The sequence below is a fragment of the Aythya marila genome (assembly GCF_965140915.1).
Source record: "Aythya marila genome assembly, chromosome: 2".
Classification (NCBI taxonomy): Eukaryota; Metazoa; Chordata; class Aves; order Anseriformes; family Anatidae; genus Aythya; species Aythya marila.
The window spans coordinates 96131509-96153108 of NC_139043.1; the positions used below are offsets into that span (position 1 = coordinate 96131509).

The window sequence follows — 21600 nt, forward strand, 5'->3', positions numbered from 1 at the left end:
CAAAATATAACTTGTTTGCAAGAAACTAAGGAGAAAACCAGTGAGCAGGAAGAGGTAGTAAAACCTTCAATACTCTTTCAACAAGGCACAAAGGTGAGACAAGGTCCTCTTCCAAGAGTCAGCAAAAGTCTCCAAAGGGTCAGAGAGATCTTCTTCAGGTTATCCATGAGTACAAGCAACCTCCGGTATTTGTTATATACAATGGATGGTTTCCGCAGGAAATAAGGGGAAAAGAAAAAGTGAAGCATTGCTGTAAGCAATGTGTTAATGTGATACCATACAAAAATGTCAAAATAATGCAGTTTGAAAAAGGGTTACATGGGTGAAAGTATATGTGCAGCTGCTTCTCCAGAATTGAGTCCCACTGGGTATCAGTAATGAATAAATGCAGCTAGCCATCTTAATGTCTTGACACTTCTACTAAAATTTCACTGATGTGGCATTTTATCTCTTGATTAGATAATGACTTGGAGAAGTAGGTCTTCCTTCAAAGATTTACTTATATACCACTTCTGCAGCAGAATATTCTTTCCTTTTTTCAATTGCTGTATCATTAAGAAAATGGTTAAATTATCGAGGAGAAGAGGGGGGAAATGTGTTTCTTTCACAAGAATCCCCTTTTTGTCTGAAACATTCTAAACGTATTGGTTAATTGAATACGATGATTGAGTACAGCCGCTGGAATAGCCTTTCCTGTTACCTACTCTGACCAGGAAGGTTCTTTTACTGTGCAAGAAGTTAAATATGCTGCTTGAAGAAACTTAAACAATCTAAATTCTTATAGACAATCTAATAAGTTATGGCTATGGACTACAGCAACAGATACCCTAAAAATATTTTGTTTCTGTTTTTTTTTTTTTTTTTTTTTTTTTAAAAAAAAAAGTCTTTATTTCCCTTGCAATAAAGAAATCATTCAGGCATTCAGTTTCAGAGGACAGCACCATGAGTGCTCTAAATCAATAGAATATGTCTTTAAAAAACCAAACTTGTAAAGGTTAAACTATACAAAGATGTTGGGCACTTCTTGACTCAAGGTATCATCTTCAACCCTAGCTAAGCAGACTGAAACTGAAATCCTTGATTTGTAACTCAAAGTATAGGTTTCATCAAAAACTAGAGGCTTAAGGATAATCTGAAAGCTTCTCATCATTTCCATAACTGAAATCAATATATAAATCATAGTAAGAAAGGATTAGTGGGAGTGAAGAGATGGAGTCAAGGAGGTATAATTCCATGAGTGCTGATCTAAGCATTTTATCCTGTTCTCATCATAACATCTCTTATAATATTTATTTACATTCCAGATCTTTCCTTCTTTTACTTTTCTATGTCTGTTCTAAACATGTCCAATATAAAAGGCATGGAGAGTCCACCAAAGGTCCACAAAGATGATGATGAGACTGGAGTATCTCTTGTGCAAGGAAAGGTTGAGAGAGCTGGGACTCATTAGTCTAGAGAAACAAAGGCTCAAGGGGGATCTCAGCATGTATAAATACATGAAGTGAAGGTGCAAAGAAGATGGACCAAGCTCTTTTGAGTGGTGCCCAGTAACAGGACAAGAGGCAATGGACACGAACTGAAACACAAGAAGGTCTCTCTAAACATCAGGAAATGCTTTTTTTCTGTGTGAGTGAGCAAGCACTAGCACAGGTTGCACAGAAAGGCTGTATAGACTCCCTCTTTGGAGACATTCAGAAGCCTCCTGGATGTGGTCTTGAGCAAGCATCTCTAGGTGGCCCTGCTTGAGCAGGGTGTTGGACCAGATGACCTCCAGAGGTCCTTTCCAACCTCAGCCATTCTGTGATGCTGTGATTCACTAAAACTATGGTTTAACATTTAAGGAAATGCTTCAGGCTACTGGAACCAGCTAACAAATGAAAGAAGAAAATTCCCCCCCAAAATGTATTCAGTATAGGCCATAATTGTAACAATAAACTCAAACTTATGAGTTCAGTTTCAAAACCTTTTAAATTTTATTGTGGAAAAATCTTCCTTGCTAATGTAAAATTAAATCTAAAAAACATGTTTATACCAAAAGAGCAAAATTTGGCTATCCAGAGGAAAAAAAATGCTGAGAGATTTTGGAAAAAAAAATATTAAAAAGAAAGCAGAAATGTTAGGAAGGGCAATGGGAAGAAACTGGAAGCCTGAGAATCCCTCTGCTTGCAGTGCAGTGGAGTCCTGGACCATCAGAAGAGGAGCTTTGGTTCAGCTAAGCAGCACTCATAAAGAAATGTTGAATAGTGTTATGGTGTGGATAATGCACTGAAAGCAAGGTCATTCTTTGCTCCCCTACTCTTCTCAAGTTTTAATTTTGTAACTTTCTGGATTGACATACCTCTCACGAGAAACACATCTGCCAGCTATGGGGTGTCGACTGTTGCAGTAAATGTTCAAATTCTACATTAAGGTACAGTCTTACGGTCTGTTCTTAGGACGTCCTGATATAAAAAATCCAATGAACCTAAGGAATCTGAATAAAAGTAGTAAGAAATCCATACATGTTATTGAGCTAGAAGAACAACAGCCATGGATACAGGAGGAGGAGATGGAAGCTGGAACAGATTGCAAGTAATTGTGGACGCTCAAACTCGGGCCAGCTGGGAGGAATCCTTTGTTGCTTTCTTCTTAAAAGGGATAAATCCAATTTCCATTAAAGATAAACATCAGTGGGAATTGGATCACACCAAACACATAACTGAGTAAGAGGAAATGACCTGCTAATATGATGTTAAATCAGAAGAAAGACAGAAACCAAACAGTGTGTGCTATCCTGCCAGAACTGGAAAAAATAAATAAATAAATATCTAGAAGAGATTGAATCGAAAGGGAGAAACTGGTGAGAAGGTTGGGATGGTGTCTTGGTGAAAGTGACTGGGAAATCTTGGACCTGATGGCTCTTATAGCAACAGGAACCCAAACAACAGCATGATGAAGACACCAGATCTCAAGAAGGAAGTCTTCAGTACACCTGGAGAACTGGAAGGTGAGATCTCATATGATCAGTATCTAAGGGCAGTAGGAGTTAGAATTTCTTTCAAGAAACCAGCCTGTAGGGAATAAGTGTAAGCTATCTCAATAGTGGTGAAGAGTGGGAAAGGTAGCGAAAGACCATCTTAGTAAAATCCTGAGTTCTTGTGACTGGAAACTCACAAAAAAAATAATAATAATAATAAAATAAAGCAAAAATGTGTAAGAAGAATAACAGAAAAGCCAATGCATAAAATAAAATGTAGCAAGAAAGGTGAGGTTATTAAAAGCATGCTGGAAGCCCTTTAACCCTACAAATAGACTGAGAAAAGAGTTTTCTGCTACTCAGAAATAGATATTCAGATGCTACTCAGCATCAGATACTACACAAAAAGTTTCAAGTGTTTATTGCCTTTTTGCTTCCATCAGCTAGGATCAGACAGATATTGCTGGGAAGTACTAGCAACAAGGTTAGCACCTCCAGTGCTTGGACAAGTTTGGTGTTTGCAAGTTGGTTGCATCTGGCAAAATCCATTGCAGCATGTTCTGAGACTGAGCTGAACCATTCTCAGAGCTGTTAGCTATTAATCTATGAGAAACTGTGATGAGGGGAGATTTTGGAAGAGTAGAAGAGGGCAAACACAAAACTTATCTTTAGAAAGCACAGGAAGGGGAAATCAAAGAATAGTACAACCACTGAGCTGGGCTTTAATCCCTAGAAAAGCACTGGAAAAAGATATCAAACAATCTATTTGTAAAAACTTAATAACAAAGATGTAGGAATCAACAGATCTGCCACGGATATCTTGCTGTGTCACGCCAAATTAATTACCCTCTATAAAAGGACATGTGAATGGGAAGAAAGAACAACAATAGATATTACGTGTCTTCATAACTTAGAAAAGCCTCACAATATCTTCGTAAGTAAACTAAAGAAACTTCTTGTAAAGAGGGCCAAGCTTACTTACGAAACCATAGTGTGGGAAAAGTTGAGAAAAGCTATCAATCATTCTCTGTAAAATTGAAGGATGCATTGCATGGTGCCCTGAACTTATGTTGAAAAAGACAAAAGCAGAGCAACAAGAATGACTAAGGAAAATACTGTTCTGGAGGGGAAATAAAAAAAAAAAAATCAGGATCAGGGCAGGGCTGTTTTGTCTAAAGAAGAAAAGACTGGGGGAAACATGAGACACCTTCATGGCTGTAAAAACAGAGGTGTCATGAGAAAAGAGAATAAGTAGTTCTAAGAAGAAGGAAGGTTTAACCTGCAGTAGGAGAGATCTAAACCGGATGTTGAGGATTGCCAAGGAAGGTGTGGAGTCACTGACGCTGCACATTCATAAAAACATTACACAAATGTCCCTCAGGTTTAGGAACAACTGCTTGAGAAAGTCCCTTACAGGCCTATTTCCTAACGTCTGAAATTCTACATGGAAGCAGACAAACTGAAATTTATAGGCAAATGTTTCATAGTCTGTTGCAATTCAGTTTAAAATCTACACACAACTTCAACATAAGGCAGGTCAAAAAAAATGTCTCCACACTTGACTGTCACTATTTTTTGAATTACAATCTGGATTACAATTTTAATGTAAAATTTACAGAAACTTTGAATATATTTATTCTCAGGGTTAATTCAGGACGTGCTACATTCCTTACTTAGTCACCAATAAATCAATCACATTTTCAGCTTTCAAGATGAAATGAAGTCTGGAAGTAAGTAAATACAGAGAAAGCACTGAATTCTGGTACTAAATAAACACCAAAAGTCAAAATAATAGCACAAGGGAGATTTTTGTTGAGATGCCACTGTTTTGGTCTGTTCATGCATGTTTGTTTGTGTATGTGCATATAAACAGGAAAAATACAAATTCTTCCATGCATTATATGTCTGGATGTGCAACGTAACATAGACTGTTGGATTAAATTACCTTTTACCTGAATTATGTAGTGAAGGAATTAAAATGTCCTCAATTCCTGAATAATCAAAGAATCATCCATATTAAGGTCTCTACTTTTGACATCTAAGGCTGCACTTGGCAATATTAGCTCTCATTAATTAGGAATGCTTACAGTTAAAAGCATTTACATTAATGACTGGCATTTTGAAGGAAAATTTGAGTGGCCTATCAGGATAAGATTATTTACACTAAGAACTAAAAAATTAGGAAATTTAATTTCTAGTTCTAACTGCATTCTTATTTTGCCTATTGGTCTATCTAAGATATCATAACTAATCTCCTTAGAGGTACTGGGAAGCTTAAGTTAACCACCTCTCAGAATAAATCTGAGACACTAAAAGAACAAGGAGCTACTCTTTCTTCATTGATCTGCAAAAGTGAAAGCTATACAAGAAGGGGACAATTTAAATGATCAATGAAAGGGAGTCAGGTCTGAAGTGGAACAAGACCACCATTCTTTTACCACAGGAAAAACTAAGAAATAAGTGGTACTAAAGGAGGTATTGTCAAGAGTGGTAAAGGAAGACAGAATACAATTAACCAGGATGGAATATGGCCAAGAAAGTGGTCCAGGGAGCTCAAGTGGTCACGGCCATTAAGTACCACTCCACACCCACAGCAGTCCCACCCAAGACAAATTTTTGTGAGGGCCAGATGACCAGCACAGACAGCTTCCTGTAGCAGTTGATGTCTCTCAGCCTAAATACCCGTTCAGATCTGTGCTGCCTTGTACAAGAGATCTGGTGAGATTGTAAGGTTATTGCTGCAAGCCATTTTGAAGCGCTTATCAGGAAAATGCAAAATGACTAAATGCATGTAGCCTGGGGGAGTGGGACTATTAATAGAGCCGCTGCCAACCGATAACAGAGATTGAAGGCTGCAAACCCAGTAGGCAGAGGAATTGTTCCGAAGCCAAAGGAAAAGGTTTCTAAGAATGAGAGAGGAAATCCACCAGAATGACTGTTAAACTGATAACTAGTATAATCTGCCTTAACAACCAGATCTAAGTTTTGGAAAAGGGCCAGAACTTTTGCTGAAATAATTAACTAAGATGAACGGGCCATATGCCTCAAGGTATTAACCTGTAATGGTCACCAAGAAGGGAATACGTGACTAATGAATACTTGCTATCCCCTAATACCTCATGCCTTGCAAAGTTATTTCCACACCTGAAATCAACATGGTGAGGTCACTCCATGCCCTCTAATTAGCTATTGATCTCCATAAATACAACATTTATGCTGTACACCGAGGATTCCAGAGTAGCTACTGAAAGGACACCTAGTGGCAAGTCAACGAGTATGTCTGGAAACCGCTGGAACTGTTGAAGGTACGTAATTAAAATTTGTCACAGGAATTGACAAACTGCTGTAGGTTGAACGGCAATGTCATATGTGAATTTATGTGTAAAACAGCACTTTGAAGCTTTAAGAAAAATTGCAAAAAAGCATTCTTACAAACACTTTTTTTAAACATGGGAATTAAACTTAACTTCCTTAAAACTCAAAGAACAACATTTTAAAAGGGGGATGAACATGCCTGTGTGTCCAATTTATGACTACAATTTTGAATGTCCTGAATCTCCACTGCATCAGTTTTAGGAATATCAGATAGCTGAACTGAACTCGTTACAGATATGAATTGCTTGATACTCAAGCCAAATTTCAGCATGTTAATCATTGCTTCTTAGGTCCTTCATTGTGCTCCTCTAAAATGTCCTTAGCAATTCCTTCCTGTCTCACAGGCCATCCTTCTCCCCCATGAAGAAGAACAGCCGTAGGACATAAATTGTACGTGTTTGAGCTAATTTTACTCCTTTTTTTTTTTTTTTTTTTTTGGCCATCCAGCCCTACAGTCACTTCTTGCCTGTGTTTATTCCAAACGCCTTTATATGTACTAATGCCCTTGTGACCAGGAGATGCCCACAACAGAAAGCTGTATTCCAGATGGAGTCATGCTGGTCTCATGCAGAGAGGGATTATAACCTTCCTGTTTAGTGACATGCTGCCTCTGGGCAAACAGACCAAAATCCACACTTGGCTTTCTTGTTTATGTCAACATATCGTATTACAAGCACAGAACAATTTGCTGACCACTGTCCCTCTTCAATTATTGTTTTTATGTTCTATTTTCCAGGTTTCTCTCTTCTACTGAACACCAGTTCTTTTGAATTAATCGTCCCTGAGTGAATCAGTATGGATATTCTAGGTCAGCTTTTCCAGATATATTTTTGTATTCAATTTTATAATATCTTTGCATACCATTGCTCTGTTCTCTATCTTTAGTTTTTCTAACAACTCCTAACATAGTTCCATCCTGTGATTTTAAAAGCCACAAAGAAGCCATTTCTGCTCTTCTATGCTCTGTCCTCACAACGAAGATCCAAACATTGGGGATAATCTTTGTTTGTTTTTTTTTTTTAGTTGACTTCCTACCAAATCTTCAGTTAAAAAACCCAACTCTGCCTCATTTCTCCACAACACAACTACAAGGAAGTAGATGATGGCGTGACGTGAAACCAAGGCTGCAGCTCTTGCTCTTACCAGACATTAGCACCCATTCCTTGTCCGGATCTGTTTCAAGGGTTCACCTCTCCTTCACTCCACCCTCCTGAACCTCCAGCCTGCTCTCTGTCTTAAAATGGCATGTAGTTTCCTTCCTTTACTATAAACAATGCTTTCTGTAACCTTAGTTTCACGATGTAAACATTTAAAAATAAGAATGAAGGGAACACAAACTATGTGTCCAATTAGGTAATTTGGGGATTAAATTAAATGAAGTCTCTTCAAACATGGAACATTTCAGAGTAATGAAGTCTGGCTTTACTTGTTTTACTTTTATCCTTTTTAAAAAAAAAAAAAAAAAAGGACAATCCATATTAAAACTCAGGCTGAAGAGTAGTAAAGGCAGCTGAAGACAGCTTATTCCTTGTAAATCCAAGGGAAACGAAAGCAGAGGAAGGGGCAATAACACTCAGGTATGTGTACAAAGGGGAAGAGAGGCACTCTGTAAATTGCTGGATGACGGAGGCTGGGCAGCCAGCTGCCACCATTGATATGGGAGGCTCCTGCTATCGGTAACATCACCACCTGTAATGTAATGTCACCTTGTAGCATGTCCTGCAGCCTGCCAAAGCCTCTTTAAAATCTGGCATTATTTTTATACCAAAATTTAAAAACAAAGACCAAACCAAAACCAAAACAATAGCAACTACAACAAAAACCACAAGAGGTCAACCAACAAATATTCTTCAGTAAAAAAAAAAAAAAAAAAAAAAAAGAGTAGTAAAGGAAAATAACATCCATAAATAATTCTGCTGCTTTTTCTGCAGTCCACCTATAAGTTTTAGTTAGTTAAACTCCTTCAAAATAGGCTTTTATTTCTCCTTTTCTTAAATACAGCTTTAGAGAAGATTTTCATTGTTGAGTCCTTAATCCAGATTTTGCAGATTTTGTAAATAGTGCAGTAACAGAAGAAACGAAAACTGTCTTCAAATTTGGAATAATTCTTGTTCTGTACATCTGAACATGCATATTTGGCTTTCATTGTATGGTGTGGCAGACAGCTACAAAAACAAAGTGTAGCCTATTACAGCTTTAGTCAACACTTCAAACTTTAGATCTTGCTTATACCAAAAGAAAGTGATCTTCCTTGCCATTTAAGCAAGGCTGTTTCCCGTTGGGCACACAGTAAATACAGATAATACGGTAGTTTCTTTACTTTAACGTTGTATTTAAACAGACATTGTAAACACAAACGATAATAGCTTCAAAAAAAAGGAGCACAAAGTAGCTACAGGTATTACATCTGTCCCAAGCCTCTTTGCTAGTTGAAGTATTCTACAGTCATGTTTTCCTGTTTCCTAAAGTATGTTGAGGAAGGGTGGGGGTTATCCCATTATTTGGTAAAAAACACACAAACAGCATAGGAGGAAATGCACAACATTTCCAAAGCAACATCTCATACGCAAGATAAGTACGTTCAATAATAGAGATTAGATCTTTCTTTTTTCACTTTACCAATATAATATGACATTTTAATTTTACTTACTGTTAGTAGAAAGCATCAATAAGCAAGAGGGAGACTTTTAATGGCATACTGATATCTTAAAGAGACCTACCTTGAAAGAAACTTTTGACTCGCAGATAGCTGACGCTAAGGCGCAACACGGAGAGTTTGTCCAGCTTGGATATTATGTCAGGGGGGAAAGGCAGGAGGCTGGCCAGGTGGTCAAGTTCTGCATTCAGACGGTCCCTGTGCCTCTTCGAAGGATTTGATTTTTCATTCCCAGCTGCAGGCCTTCTGTGGTGGAGAAGAGTATCACATTTTCAATTACCTGTTTTACCTCCAGGTAGTACCACCAGAGACTGAGATGTTGTCTGCAGTCAGTTGCTGGTTAATCTAGGTTCTGTGCAAATCTGCTCAGTTTCTATCCCCTGCTGAAAAGATATTTTACTTTTTGTCATTCTGCATTTGCCATTGTGCAAAGACATGGACATTGGCCTCTCATTTCACATCCACCCAGTGGAAAAAAGATGAAGAAATGATCTCTCTTATTCAGGACCCTCTGATCTTAGGGGAATGGGTGCTAACTCTGTGTGTTAGTGTACACCAGAAAAAAAAAAAAAAAAAAAAAAAAAAAAAATTCTCATCTATGTTGTACAAATTAGTACCTGAAGAGCAGAATAAAATAACTATGACTAATGGATGAACCTATTTAGCACCCACTGTATTTATTTAAAGCATCTTAGTGCCCTCCATTTAATGACTCAGAATTAACCTGTAGCTCAGGATATAATCAAGAAAAAAGCCTGTCTTTGGACATGATAAAAAGAGTGTGGGAAGCAATGTGAAGAGACATTCTTTTGCCAGGCTCAAAACTCCTGTGAACGTTCTCCAATTTATCTGTATGTCGGTAGTAACAAAGGTAAGAATTTGGTTTCACTCTTGAGAACATTCATATTCCTCCCAAAACACTAAGGTTAACGTTATTCAGATTTCAAAACCAAATACACCTATTCCAGTCCCATAGTGTGTCCCTCTCATGCAGTGAACAGGACCAGATATCTCAGAAAGAGTTGTTGTGAAAATGTGCAAGACGAAATGTATCACCAGCGAGGAACGTGTCAAATCAAAGTTGCACAGGCAAAATGATGAATTTTAAACTACTCAGTTTTGGGGTGTCCAGTGAGGGGTCATCAATTTTGGGGTGTCCAGCATGACAGCAAGGGGTGATCTGTGGCAAAGCATGGACTTGTCACGTAAGCACCAAGACATTTGCGGTGAGGTCGAGAAGGCTGTTATCTCCAGCAGACAGCCATTGCTGGACAAAGCAGTAGTCACATGCTTCATCCAAAAATAAGCCACAGGCCACTGGAGCTGCAAACTGCATGAATACACAATCGCCAAGGCCTTACAGCAAGCCAGGGCAGCAGCTGAGCTAGCATCGCCCCGGGCACTTGGTGTTGTGTCTGATGGTCTCCACCACACTCCCACATCACCCTTTTTCTGTTTGGTATTATGGCACGTTGCCACATTTCTCCTGAGGCCCTTTCTTCAGAAGAGACATTTAGAGAAAGATCATGGGGGAAAAGAGTGGAAAAGTACTGCAAGAATGGGAAATGGTGGACAAGGAAAAGATGGGTGTGCTAACAGCTTCCACTTCCACCTAAGCAAAGGCAAGAAGCATAAGCTTGTGCAGCTTAGCTAGTGCTTCAGTGGAGAAACAGAGTGCATCTAGTTACTTATAGCACATTTCTGCTGCAGTTTGACATGCCACACATTTACTCTATTTTTCAATGAAAATTTTAATTTTGAGCATTAGTATTTCACAAGGTGGTCAAAGAGTTAAAGTACAACATACTTTGAGTGTTCTCTTCTTATGCAGTCTTAATTCAGCTTTTTAAGTAGTTAGAAGAAAAATGTTATGTTCAGGAATTAGTAAAAAAGATCAATGTTATGTACATGGGATTGCTGACTTTGCTACAGAGTGAAAACCTGTCAAGTCAAACCAGATTTGAAAAAATCATTGCTATCTTTGTGAGCATTCAGTTCAATTTGAAGGATAGCATCAACATACAGACAGAATGAAGAAATATTCAGGATAGGTGTCAATGAAAACACATAATTCCTGATTTGTCATTCAAAATTGCCTAAAATGGTACATGGTCCTTCAATAAGGCAATAAGCTGCTTTCAGAGGCATGGGGTAGATTTTATGGATTGGGGATTTCCTCTATGAGAGAGAGAAAATATCCACCAACTAATGCAATCCACAAAGAAGGACTACTCTTTGTACATAATGGGTACTAACTTTTTGGAGTCAACCCTGAAGCTCAGCCATTCTCACTTTTGACACCAAAAGGATGCCTGACGTGTGGAGAGCAATAATTTTATAGGAATATAGCCTATAGTTCAGTTTAAGCTAAAGAACATAGACTTTTACTTATTGCCCTTTACACATAGCAAACAAACTGAAGTAAGGAAGCAACTTAGTACAGAAAAAAATAATTCCAATAAGGAAAATTAGGCCAATGAGTTCAAAAGATGAAAATTTTCAAGAGTAACACGGAATAGAAATTGTTCAAACCTATTTACCATATAAACTATCAATTGCTTTATGCCAGAGAGGCATGGCAAATACATGGATTCCATTTGTACTAAGTAAGAGATCAGTTGTCTGGAAATTACAGGGAATGGTGTAAAGACTGCAAGAGAAAGTTCAGGACGGAGTCTTCCTGAAAACTCAAGGAAATGATTCAGGCAGTGAGTAAATCCAAACAAATGGAAGTTTGATGCAAATGGTAACTAGGTGCCAAGTGGATGAGATTTAAAACAATGCAAGTTCCATGGAAAGGCTAACTTAGCTGTCCTACAAAAGAAAACAGCAAGCAGGGAAATTCTTCAATGAGTTGTTTTGAGGTGAATGGAAATTCTAGCCCTTATTTTGAGCTGAAACTAGCCATACTTGTCGTGTTTGTGTTAAAACTGATTCTCAAACTGCATCAATTGGGTCCTAAGGAACACAACACTCATTCTATAATTCCTCTTTTAATCTGCTTTTCATACACTACTACTACAATAAAGTGGCACCTGTACTTAACACAGTAAAACTGGCATTTCCTCTTTGCTTTGTTAAATCATCCAAATTTTGCTCTGCATTAACAAGAAAGGGTTCCCGCATGGGATCCATGCCATCAGTCCCTGTTCGGTAGGAAATGAGTGTGGGAGCTGATGCAGAGAATTTTTTCTGTTTCATTAGTACGTCAGGCATTGAGCCATTTGTGCTTCAGTGATTCAATGTGCCCATGACCCATGGACTGCCACTTCTGTAAACCAGTTCGGAGAGCTTGCAGAGGAATTTCCTGCAGCTACAGCTCTTGTCTGCAAAGCAAGGTATCTGCTCCTCCACTACCTGCTGCCCACTGAGGGAGCCCTGCCCCTTGAACAGAAAGTTCACTCTGAAGAAGTTTTCAAAGTATGCTGAAGTGTTAAACCCATGGAGGAGGATCTAAACTGAGAAAATCTAATCATCTAATAGGATGGGAAGCTTTCAGTAAGAAGAGAAAGGAAAGAGAAAGGCCATGAGATGCAATAGATAGACTAGGCACAAAGTAACAGCAAGATGATTATCCTGAACCAACTGACCGGCACCCACAGCTGCTGAGCTGTGCTTGGGCACTGCATCGATAGCCTGGCACAGCTGAGCTCCAGTGGCAACTGGCCATATGCAGATGCTCACTGTCCCCTACAAGTGAAAAGGATTAAATGAGAAAAATCTGGTTGAAGGAAAGGTGACCCTTTTCCACTGTCCACCTCTTCTGAGTCTTCATGGCAAGAAAAGGAGAAAGCAGAACTAATGGTCACGAAGACATCATCCTGGCACAGCAGATAAGAGGTGGGATAGTGTGACACCAAGTAAGAGGAAGGGCTATGCCACAGAGGGCCTTAAAATGAGAACTAAGAAACAGGAGAGAGCACCTCCTGAGGTCTCTGTTTACCCTGGCACTGATACCGTTCTGGCTCAACTGGGCAGTTTGGAGCAGTTGTAGATACATTCAGAGCTAAGGCAGCTGAGCTTGCCTTTAAAGAGCTGTAAAACATTACAAGAAATGTTTTGCAGAGAGAGAGAGCTTTACAAGTTGCCAGGGTTTGAGATGAAAAGTGGATGAATCTCAAATGGTAACTGTCCTGACGCATGACTCCAGCATCTTTAATATGAGTATGAATTTCAATGCAGTGATTGTAGTTTGAGGTTAAAAACAAGATCTCTTTAGTTTTCACATGCTTGAGTTACTAGTAAAATGTTGGGTTTCCACAGGAAACAAACACTTAAGGAGAAAATATTTCCTTCACTCAAAATACTCCATTTTTCTGGATGAAAAGCATATCTGGTGGAAAATATTCAACCAGCCTGAGCTCCAGGTGTTTGAACTGGTTCCATAAATGCCAAAATCCTTTAGTGTAGACCACATTTAATGGGGCTTGTTTGAAAGCTGTCTGTGACTAAAGGAGAACAGCTAGGATTTTAGAATTATTTCTATATATGAAGGTCAAACTTAAACCTGATGTACTGTCTGAAGAATGGCAACCTAGTGAAGACAGTCTCTCCCAGTAGAGAAGACTGAAACATACTAGCTCTTGCAAATACAAATTTTCTACACGTTTTTTCATTGTCATATGGTTCTCTGCATTCTCCTGTGGAGCTTCTTCATATGTTTTCCTCCTTATTCTGTAAAGCTACCTCAGAATACAGCTGGTGATGTCCTGTCCACGAATACCTAAGAAAACTACATCTCCTGCTCAGACTAGCACCCATGAATCCCTACAGAGAGAGAAGTAGGACAAAGCCGTAGAGGAAAATGTGCTATGTTATCAAACTAGACAAGTTCTACAAAAAGCAGCACAACTTGGATCAAAAATCATGGTTGAACATGCTATTAAATAAATAGGATATATCTGTCCTTCTAAATTCAAGATAAATTATTTGAGGCCGGTAAGGAGACCTCATAGTCCTGAAATGTCAGTAAGATCCGTAGGACTGAAGGGCATAGACTGTGAAAGGAGCTCTGGACAAGGTAAGTCAGTCACGGGCATTCAGAGCCCTGTTAGAGCAGGGTTAGGAAGTCCCTGAATGAGGGAATGAGCACAGGAAAGGCTTACTAGACACCAAGACCACAAAGAGATAAGGTTTGAGGAAGAGACTAGTGTTGCTAGGAAGTGAGAAATCATCTTCAGCAAGTGATAAGTAACTATTCACAGAAAATAGAGGACAGTCTCTAATGCGGGAGCTGTGTTATAATGACTCCAAGCATATGATCTCCCTTATTTAACCAAAACCAAGTTTCTTCATCAAAATTGTATATATCCTGGGTGGATAGGCTCATATTCAGGTACCAGCACTGCCATCTCGTAGCACAAATAGTTTCGAAGTAGCACTACTTGCAATGGCTCAAAAGGTAAAAACCTTGGTTCCCTCAAATTCAGTGAGAACCTGCCTTTGATTTTGCTGAAGCCAGAATTTCCTAGAAGGCTCTTGAAGATACTTAGATCCTTTGATAGTGGGTAGCTATCTTAGCCATTGCTTTTACCTAGAAGTCATCTCAGTGAGAAGTTCTAGATATACAAACTCCAAACATGAAGCTTAATGTTCCTCAAAGCAACTGCAGTGCTCCCTCCTTTCCCACAAAAGTTATGATTCATAAACAGTTCTGCACAGAGGCAATGTCATGTACTGGAGAAGTTCCACACTTTATGCATGTATGAAGTATCCAGATGCATACTTGAACAGTAGTGCAAAAACACTGCATACATTTTGGATCTAATACTCAGGTGTTGCAGAAAGATTACTGTTCTTCATTCATCATCTTTGTCTATTGAAATCCTCACCTGTGATGTATTTTACACTAAAAAAAAAAAAAAAATCTTTTTTTTAAGTGGCAACGAGTGGTTCATGTGCAAATACTCTCCAAAATCCAAACAAAATCAGCAGTCTTCACCTAAACTTTCAGAGTAACTCCCCTTTGACTTTAGACAAATATATACAATTTTAAGCCAAGTGTGTTATTTTAGGAGCTCTGCTTTAATTACCTTCTCATCCTTAAATTGCCTGCAAAGACCACCAGCACTAGTTCACAATTTTAACATGCTACAAATGTGTTTCATAATCAAGTATAACTCAGAAGATGTGGAATGATTATATCAGAAGGCTTAATCTCACAGAGTGGTTTATGGCAAACTCATTTTACATTTGAGTTATAACATCCTTTTTTCTGCAATTTCAAGCATCTTTTTAATACCATTGCATTTTTTTTTTCTGCTTTGCCTTCACACATACAATTTCTATCGCATTTTTCTTCTGATGAAAGTGATTCCATAGTAAATAGTGGCTTGAATATGATGTGTTCTTTATGCAAAAAGTGAGTCACCAGTCTGCTTTTTCAGTTGGCTGAACTGACCCACTTTCCAGACTCACATGTGTTGAACGTAGTGATGCCACAAGCAAGGCTAAGCCAAGGAAGGGGAAAGGGGGCCATGCCAGCGTGTTGGTGCCACTCAACACACCGCTTCTTCCTGGCTGACAATTAGTCCACCAGTATCTTCTGCCTAGGAAAAAACACTGAGGTGCACATCTAAACAACCACCAGCCACCTCCTGGGACAGCCAGTGATGGGTAAGGATGCTCTGAACGCTCAGCATCGTTTCTGAAGCCACTGGAAACCACAAAGAGACAGCCTCTGGACCAGGAGTTTCTCACTGCAGTGAAAAAGATTGGATCTCCCCTGGCTTGGCAGACCATGGGATGTGGGATTCCTCCTGCTGCCTCATTTCTACCACATACATTTGGAGAAAGGTGCAACTGCCTCCTGATGAATATGATACTTAACTGTTTCTGAATGGGTTTCCTCCTTTTCCTCCCAGCATAGAGGCACTCCCCCGGAGGAATCATTGTTTTGATGCTGAAAAACAAAAGGAATAGGTGTCTTAGTTCAGAGGTTTCTGTGTTTCATACCACTGTACAAAATGACAGCACCAGGAAAGTTCATGTGAGGAAAATGTTTGTTCCTTGAGTGTGGCATTCAACAGCACTAAAAAGCACAGTGGCATTAGTTAAGATAGAAGCTTAAGGCTTATTCCAATTTCCTACCTTAATGCTATTATAATATTGATGTTTATATTCAATTTTCATTTTTTCAAATTACGCATACTATACATGGTATAAAAATGGGTATAAAATACATCCTGTTTACTCAATATGCAAATATATATTTTTCCTTCTAGGTTAATTTTTAAATTCAGCTAAGCAAATAAGAATGAATAATACTACCCATCATCTTTTGCAGGGAGGATTTCACAGCTTTTTTAATACACGAGAATATTGACTTCCATTACTGAAACTGTGATAAGTAGGATGCCATTATTCAAATTAGCATTTGTCCAGGTCCTCACACCCTCATTTTTAAAGACGGGAAGTAGATCTGTTGGCAGCTCAAGAAGTGGCACACTGCGCTACGGTTAGCGCTGAGGACCAGATCCCAGTGTAACGCTGATGGAGGTGACAATTTTCAGACAAACTATTGCTCTGTTTGGGCATGTTAGACATTGCGAGGTCTAAAAGAAGTCTCTGTTCAAATCTTCCGGAGATTAGCCAAATAGCAAAGTCTCTTGATTTTCTGTCTGAAAGAGTATTTTAGTCTCACTGTATGCTCACAACAATGGGTGTAGATTGCCTGAGAAGTTACTGTATCTCAAGAGTATTTGCTGCTTTGTGCAAGATGTGAAATTAAGGGGACCTTCTATGTCACTGAATCAAATCCCATGCTATTGAAGACAGCTCTGTCATATAAAGAAAACCATAAGCTTAATGAACTTAACTTTAAAAAACTCTTTAGAGGTGTTTTGCTTTTCATCGAAAGACAGCTTTTTGATAACCAAAAACCTTACGCTTTCCAGCTTAAATTTGTTCATGGTCATTTTATACCCATTTGTTCTTCTGCCAACATTGTCTTTTAGTTTAAATAGCTCTTCCTCCTCCATTGTGTTTACTCATTGGCGTATTTTTAAATATCAGTCATATCTTCAGCCAGCCTTCATTTTTTCTATTCTAGGACAACCCAGACTGTTTCAATCCCCTTTCGTGTTACAAACTCCTTATTCTTCACATCATCTTAGGAGCCTTTCTCTTTATTTTACGTTTTCAATTAATCTGTCTAAAACATGCATAAACAGAATCATGAACAGCATATTAATTAAAGTCTAACTGCATTTCATATGCGTATATATATATGCATTAACAAACCATTAGTTTTTTATGGGAACCGTCTCACTTGGTATTAGTGTGACTGCATTTTCCTTTTTCGTAGCCGTTATAAAATTCATGGAACGCGGTCACCCTGTGGTTACCTAGTATGCACATTTTTCTGTCTTTGTGCATAACTTTCAACAAATAAATTCACAATTCTTTAAAAGACGTTTAGATGTAGAGCTTAGGGATATGGTTTAGTGGGGACTGTTAGCGTTAGGTCAGAGGTTGGACTCGATGATCTTGAGGTCTCTTCCAACCCAGAAATTCTGTGATTCTGTGATTCTGTGTAATTTACAAAGGAAATCTAACTTCCAGAGTCCGCATAGCTGGCCACCTTATTCATACAATTCATACAATTGGTTTCTATTACGTGAGAATTTTATCCACTTGTACCATCGATGGTGCAAGCAACTAAGTTTATTAGTACATTCCTGGTATTACATGAAATTTCTTAGTAAAAATAAGATTGTCTCCAAATTGATAGTTGAGGAACAATGCTTGTAGTTTCCCTCCTGCTCAGTCATTTTCCTTCCAGCACATGTTGTTGATCCAGTTCCTTCCTCCAACCCTTTCAATTCTTGTACTAGTCCTCTGCAGCACAGTATCCTTCATTAAATTCAGATAGGTCTACAGTATTTCTCTCCTCTGGAAAATCAGTTATTTTATTATCAGAAACCTATTAGGTTACCTTGGCAAGATTACCTAACTCTACATTTCATTTTTTTTCCATTACACAAATAACCATGGTCATAAATTGTTCCTTCCTTTAAAATTTGTTCTAAAATATTTCACACTATAGAGATTAGAATAACAGGTCAGCAGTTGTCTCCTTTTAATTACAGCTGATGGTGGTAGTCACTCTCCACCAGTCACTCTCCACTCGGTGCAGCATCAGGTATAGAATTCTTCCCAAAACACACAAATAAGTTTGGTTTTAACTTTTTGGTTGCTGAGATGATTTCGTGTGAAATCAAGCATGTGAACTGCCTGGCCACAGTCTACAAGGGATTGAATGCAGCACAATAAATACTGCTCCAGATTAAGAAGGTTTGTTTATCTGGCAGGCTTTGCTTAGGTAAAGCCTTCTTGCCACCTTCAAAGACCTAGTTAGGTTAGATTAGCCTAGAATCCCATTTTCTGCAACAGTCTGCCAATTTGAATGAGCTCATCTATCTTGGTGGGTTTTCTACTCCAGGGGGAAGCTGGAATGCCATGAAGATGCTAAAGGAATTGCTGTAGCTTCTTGTGAGACATTACATTAAAAGACATTTTCTTTACATTGTAATATTTTTGTGTTCTGAGTCCTTCCCGTTCATAATATGAATCTGTGACTCATAGTTCATGTTTCAAAACAGTGTCACATGCTAGACTTCCCTTCTCTTGCCTTTATGAGTAAAATTAAAAGGAAGAAAAAGACTTGGACAGCGTAACTCAACTGAAAACTGAAAGTTAAGACTTTATAGAATTTCCCAAAAGGACAATATTTTAAAACCCACTCTGGTTCAGCTGATGAATATGGGACAGCAACTAGAAGTAGATTAAAAAGACCTCAGTATACAGACAACTGAAAGGCAGGAAATAAATAGCAAACAATATAAGGTAGAATTTGTGACATGTAAAAAGTTGGTTAAGAAAGATAAAAGCCCAAAGGAAAATTCACAAATTGAATATATAAATATAAATATATATTTATATTTATATATATATATAAATATATATAAATATTCATCTATAAATAGATGAATATTATGGAAAAATAAAAAAAAATCTAAAAAATGTGTACAGAGAAAAGGTATATTTATTCAACAGATTTATTTCCAGTCTTTTTTGAAAAGAAGAAGACTCAAGTAAGAACAAACCATGCACTCTTCGGGCTTTCTGTACAAACTTTCCACAGAATTAGGACAAAGGGTTACCACAGCAACATGGTATGGAGCACTGCCTCAGCAAGTGAACACCAATGTCCTAGATATGTATACAGGCAAGAGTTACTTCTGCTACTACTGCTACTCTCCACCACTGGGGTGGCACAACCCATTTGCACAGCTCTTTCCCTAGAAGCCCACCAGCTTCACATGTGAGAAATGGGAAAAGGTTTGGGGGGATGATGCTCAGCTGCTCAGCACAGTTGTGCCCTTTCCTTTCTCTTTCCTTTTCCTTTCTCTTCTTGCAACACTTGAGAGTCCTCACATGCTCTCCCCTTGTTTGAGGGAGGAAGAAGATGAAGCCACAGCAGCAATGTTCTGCTCTGTAGCAGCAGGAGAGGGGGTTTGCAGACTTGAGGAGCTTCAGGAGGAGGAGAGCTAGGAGTGAAAGGAACAAAATAGCTGGGCTGGGAAAAAGCAGATGTGGGCCATGATCATTCACTTTCTTGTGTCAGATGCTTTTAATCAGTGATGCCATTAAGTTGTAATGAATCTCTGAACACTGAGGAATCCAAAGGTCTGAAAGACAGCTGCTATATGACAATATTCAGAGAAGGGAAACATAATGATCCAGCTAACCACCGGATGGTGACATTAACATCCGTCCCAAGCAAAATATCAGAAAAGCTGATAAGAAAGATGAATAACATCACTTAATAGAGTTCTACGGAATATCATGCTCTTTGGAGGGAAACTTACTGAGAACTTATCAGATCTAGCTGATGAAGGAATTTACTGACACTAATAAATTATTTAACTCAGTAGCACAACATTCTGATTTTAAAAGGCCACAATGAAGTATTATGAAGTATTATAGAGTACAGTTTAAGTAGATAAATAATTAATCAAGTGACAGATCTGAAAAGGAGTAATCACTGAGAAAATACTGATTAAAAATAATAATAATAATAAAAAATAATAATAATAAAAGTTAAAAGGTTTTATGAAGACCTTGCAGGCATCAAGGCTCAATGGAAAACCAGCAATGATAAAATTTGCAATTATAAAAATGTAAATGAGTGGTCTTAAGCATTATTTTCACTATTATGAAATAGAGAAAGATGGAGTGCCTGGTAGTCTGTTTCTGTTTATCCCCAATGCATTTTAACACAGTCAAACACAAACACATCTCAGATAAGGGAATGTAAGTCATTGCTACTGAGTGCAGACTGCATCCTGAAACAGCAGTGATTCTTGAAAGAAATTAGGGATCGAGGTAAAAAATGAATACAATCTATACACTGAGCTCCAAGGGGAGAGCTGCTGCAAAGGTAGTTAATGCAGCGGCTGAACCGAGTGAAGAGATTTTACCTCTGTTTACAGATACGATGAGACTGGTATTGGAACAGGGTGCACAGTACCCGTGTGTTTTTCAAATACTGTTAAAAAAGGGAAGGGGCAAGGAAAGAAAAACACAAAAATACTTGCAGGCTGAAGAAACTGCCTTGCACAGAATGAGTTCAGCCTACTTCCAAATCAAAAAGAATTTGGTGACTTGCATGAAGTACTATCATGGGGAAGACATGGGTGCTGAATTATTTTAATCTGAAACACAGCAAGCACTTATAAATAGAAGCTGAAGCCAGATACATCCAAATAAGAAAAAAAGGCATTAATCTGTAACATTGTGAGTATTTAAACACTGGGGCAAGTTACAAATGATTTAGTGGATTCTCCATCCCCTGCTGCCTTGAAATCACTGTTAGATGTCCTCCTATATACAGTTTGTCCTAACAGAAGTTATGCCTAAGTGAAATCCAAGCAGTTGGGCTGAATGCAGGCATTCTCAGAAATAAAATTTGGTAGCCTTGGCAGCTATGAGAGGTCAAATCACATTATCCGATGGCCTCTCCTTTCATGAAACGCTATGAATCATTTCCTAGCCTGAATGCGATCACATACCACGCAGTCAATGTCCGAGCTGCATGAAAGGGCCGTGCAGACCACAAGTCAGAAGCCCAGGTTCGGAAGAGACAGCCTGGGAACAGGGAAGTGGTGCTCTCGGCCCCGGCTCGCCACAGAACCGCGGCGCAGCTTCGAGAGCCGCGAGGGAGCAGCATGCAGGGCCCTTGTGCTACCCGGGAGGCAGCGGCCCCCCCAAAGGGCCTCCTCTCACCAAGGCTCATCGACAGAACGAGCTGTCGTGGCCCCTACAGACCACGGTGTCCTCAGATAAATGAAGAGGAGGTTGCTGAGTGTGGGGGGTGTATTTTGGATTGGCTAGGAAACTGGATTTCTTTACTTCGTTACTGCTTTCTTAAGGATCAAAAAGAGTTGGTGTTGGGATGCTTTTTGGCAAAAGGAAACAGCGTCCAGTGAAGGCCTGGGAACCTCATCCCGGGGCTTTCTAGGCAGAGCTGTCCCAAAGCAGCAGTCACAGCACTGGTGAGGCTGGCAGGGCCCTCTGGAGGCCGCCTGGTCCCACCCCTGCTCCAGCAGGG

The 21600-nt window shown here is 38.9% G+C and overlaps 1 protein-coding gene across 1 annotated transcript in view; it reads right to left on the reverse strand.

The window, feature by feature from the left end:
* AHRR (aryl hydrocarbon receptor repressor) overlaps positions 1–21600 on the reverse strand; it is a gene marked incomplete at its 3' end in the record, with an annotated part of 86575 nt that overhangs the window by 53397 nt on the left and 11578 nt on the right. Inside the window, exons 2-3 of the mRNA XM_082755446.1 lie at positions 15817–15888; positions 9052–9233 (exon numbers count right to left, since the gene is read on the reverse strand). Of these exons, the coding sequence (XP_082611572.1) occupies positions 9052–9233; positions 15817–15878 (244 nt within the window). The 5' untranslated portion in view covers positions 15879–15888. The remainder of the gene's footprint in view (positions 1–9051; positions 9234–15816; positions 15889–21600) is intronic.